Here is a 4,138-nt window from a genome sequence, read left to right on the forward strand (position 1 = left end):
TGCTAGTGTGATATGGTGTGTGTGTGTGAAAAAGAGAGAGAGAGAGAGAGAGAGAGAGAGAGAGAGACTGCATAATGCATACATCACATAACGCTGCCATTGGAACTACGGCCCACAATGCCCTCGCCATAGATCCCACCCTCCCAAGACTTGAGTCTTGGTGGTTGGGGGGGGGGGGGATTCTCCACGTAAAAGAGTAGAAAAACAAACAAACTCAAAGATCATGTGAGTTTTGAACTCAAGATTTGACACTACAAGTTTCAGAGTTTCTCAATTGTTGAGAAAAAGGGCCTTTTTTTCACTCATTTTCACACTTCATTGGAGAATTTTGGAGAGTGTAAGAAATTCACAATTAAGTCCTTGAAAAAATTCGGGTTTTTGCATAGTGAATGTTTTTCCATTCGCTTTTGGACCAGTCACGATGTCGTGATTGTTCCAAGAGAATTTTTTTTTTCAAATTGAAAAGTTTCTTTTCACGTTCTTTAAGTTCATGGTCACACCTGTGAAAAAGTCACTCGCTGAGTGTAAATTGCGTTTTTTCCCACTAGTTTTTGCTAGTGTGATGTGTGTGTGTCAATGTTCGGGAAAAATCATTTTCACACATACAAAAATCCCTCCAAGACAAATCTGAACCGGAAATTTTACAATTCTAACCAGTATTTTTGCAAAATTACACTATTTTTCATGTATTTTAAGCGGAATTTTCTCCTTCTTGTCCTCCCCTCAACTGGCTACTTTGATTTTGCAACCGGCTCAAGGCTAAGCTGAGGCTCACTTTTCCCAAACACTGGTGTGTGTGTGTGTGTGAGAGAGAGAGAGAGAGAGAGAGAGAGAGAGAGAGAGAGAGAGAGACATAATGCATACATCACATATGATACATAGCTCACATTTTTGAAATGAAAGCAACCGCATGGAGCCTTTCATTCATTGTTTTTAGATACTTGAAAGGTGCAGAATGACAAACCATACGAAAAGGTGACACACTAGCCTACTGGACTCTGGAGGCTTCCAGATTACAGAAAGGCTGCATCGGCTGCTGACTATTATGCCACAACAAAAAGCGAGTGTCAGTAGTGCCAAGTGTGGCCAAGATCACCAACAAAGGCTTTTGCTTGTCAACTTCTGACAGAGCATACCAAAAAAAAGAGCTCCTTTGAAGTTGATTTTCCCTGTATAGACCTTGCCTTTTGCTTCAAGATTCTCCAAAGTAGCTAATAATAATAAGCGCACACACACACACAGACTCTCTCTCTCTCTCAACTTCTCAAGGTCTCCATTGGAGATCTATGCTCCCCTTGAACCCATTATTTCTCTTGCAACTCATTGTACATCGTGAAAAAGAAAGAATGAATCAACACTCCCTACATGTAACTCTCACTCACCAACTACTACCCATGAGTTAAGTGGGCGGCTCTAGGCACTGAGTGCGCAGTCTCTGCGCTCTACGCGTGCACGCACCCTTTCCTAGAAACCTATGTTGCTCCATGGAAGCTAGATGCATCAAAAATTTTGCCTCAAGCTTCCAAAGCAGCAAGTGACATCCTAATTTGAAGAATAAGAAGGCTGTCTAAAAGGCCAGCCCTCTTGATCCATGTGCAAAGATAAGACATAGCTAGAAAGGATATGTGGGATAAATGTAGTAGATAACTTACTATGATAAGAATAGAAAAGAATGTGTTAAGGCTTTTTCTTGTTATCTGCCTCTCTGCTCACCATTGCATTCCAAATGCTCTCCATATCTACACTAGGTGCACTGCTAAATGTAGAGGAATCCATATTTACACTCACACCACTCCCTTGTGTAAGTATATTCCCTCCCTTGCTAACCCAAGTCCCATCCCTACTACTCTCTGTGTGTGTATCCCCCTTGTTCACCCAATTCATCTCTGGTAGATTGTCTAAGCTACTAAGTGCATCTCCTTCAAAAATCGGAGTCTGCACATACTTTCCATAATCCTCCGATGACGATAAGAATGAGGGCTTCTCATTGAAGCTTTCATCAGTTTGCACAAAGGATTGTATTATAAAAGAATCCTCTTGTACATCCAGTTCCATGTCCTGCTCTGCACTTGGCTCCGCAGGATTCTCAGCTGACGATGATGAAGACTCCTTTCCTAACGATTCTGCCCTTGGTGATGATGACGTTGACGGCGGCACATTGCTGTATTGCTCTGCTATCACTGCTTCCAACTTGGCATCAAGACTGTTTATCACAGACTCATGTAAGATAGACTTGCAGAGCGCTGATGTATGGTCCGGTAGATTCGGCGACGAAGATGATGTCCGAGGAGTGGATAAAGGCAAGGCAAAGTTCAGACGAGCACGCTCTCCCCGAAGCTTGAACGCAGCCCGGTCATAAGCAAGGGCAGCTTCTTCGGCTGTGTCGAATGTGCCCAACCACAGGCGAGTCCTGTTCCGGGGAAGGCGTATTTCGGCTACCCACTTGCCCCAATGCCTCTGCCTCACACCTCTGAAGAGCTTCATGGGTGCAACTTGCTTCATTAAGAACACATTGGGGCCAAAGCCCATATTGTTCCTTGGGGAGCTAACATTGTGACCACTTGATTGTCCTTGCCACTGCATATATTGAAGCCACTGAAGAGGAGCATGGGCTGAAAGAGATTGGTTAAATCCTGACGCAGGGTGCAAATGCGTGATGGGTGTCAGTTCCGGCGGGCTCCGGGCATGCTTATTTACAAAATTGGCAGTACCTGGATGCTGCGAGAAGAGACCCGCATCGTGCGATGCAACAACCTGTATGTCATTAACCATCCTTGCATGCTGCTGCATAGATAACATATGGTTTCCTTCATGTCCAAAATGCCCCAGACTGGGCGCATATGTATGCAGCGGTTTTTGTATCACAGAGCCGGCGGTCTCTTGCTGAAAATGACTCCGAACCGAAGGCATCATGTGCCTGTCTTGTGACATCCATGTCAAATCTACCATCTCTTCTCTCTGAGCCTGAGGACGTAGATGATTGTGGGACAATGTCAAAGAGGGCAATGCACATACCTGAGGGTAACATCTTTGTGGCAATGCAATAATCGAGGGCAACACGCTAGGTGCGGTTGTTGCGACCGGAGCGAGGCCACCGGTTTGAGAGGCTGGGGCCGGATGTCGATTTGAGGATTCATCGGTAGTGGAGGAAGGGCAGCTCGAGGCGCTGGACTCCGGGCTGGAGAGGTGATGGGTGCATTGCTCCATTCAATATTGGAAGCAGAGGATGCTCAGAGAGAAGGGGGAGAGGGAGGGACTACAAGAATCTACGGAAATGCTTAAAGCTTAGTGTTATAGTGAGCGAGAGCATGCAGCAGAGGTGCGTATGTGTGTGTGGGAGCGCGTGCATTCTATGGTGAGGGAGGGGCCTGGGAGCGATTAATGAGCAGAATCGAAGCGGAAAAGCTTCAATTTGTGTGTATGTGAGCGTGTGAGGAGGAGAGCGTCAGAGTGTGTGTGTGTGTGTGTGTGAGAGAGAGAGGCAGTTTCGAGTGGGGGCGTAAGAGAGTGGCAGGCTTTGTACTGGCCTCAAGGTGGACGAGCGCAAAACCCCACCAGCGGCCCCCGCGCTGCCCGCCCCGCCCAATTAAGACTTCCCCAGCCTTACGACACGGCGCCTGACGCAGATCCCTCATCGCTCCGTCCAGCCGGCCGCTTACATGCCGCCACGTGTCCGCCACCACTGCTGGCGCTACACGTGTCATTTCTTAACTGGCAGCTGCCGGTGCTTGGCACTGTGTATCCCCTACACGTGTCCAGACCCGGTGTGCTGTCAGCCTCTTATTGGTTGCTGAAGAGTCACTTAGAAAATAGGAAGTCAATTGTCAAAATACCCTTCGATATTTTGTGCTTAAGAAAGGGTTAATGGAGACGAGATTGGAAGTTGGAACCTTTTCCCCATGTTTACCTTTTCTTTTATGGAAGATATTTTGTCCAGGCTTCCTCTTAGCTCTCTCTATGATAACGTGCCTTTCCCCCCATGACATCATACCGTTCATTCCAAGTCTCCCTGCCTTGGCTTCCATGCTTGGGGCCTAATAACCTTATTCTAGTACGAGGATTTTAATCCACCCTTTTAAGCACTGAGTCCCATGACATCTCCCCTGCACAAAACTCGTTCACTTTGCTTATGTGGTGA

General features: G+C 46.6%; 1 protein-coding gene across 1 annotated transcript; it reads right to left on the reverse strand.

The window, feature by feature from the left end:
* Window positions 1-842: 842 nt before the first annotated feature.
* Window positions 843-3,529, reverse strand: LOC147439460 (uncharacterized). Its single transcript, XM_086485306.1, has one exon. It carries the CDS (start codon window positions 3,205-3,207, stop codon window positions 1,678-1,680), a length of 1,530 nt encoding a protein of 509 aa, XP_086341432.1. The 5' UTR covers window positions 3,208-3,529; the 3' UTR covers window positions 843-1,677.
* Window positions 3,530-4,138: the final 609 nt, after the last annotated feature.

Source organism: Adiantum capillus-veneris, chromosome 16 (assembly GCF_014529385.1).
Source record: "Adiantum capillus-veneris isolate H3 chromosome 16, ASM1452938v2, whole genome shotgun sequence".
Taxonomy (NCBI): Eukaryota; Viridiplantae; Streptophyta; class Polypodiopsida; order Polypodiales; family Pteridaceae; genus Adiantum; species Adiantum capillus-veneris.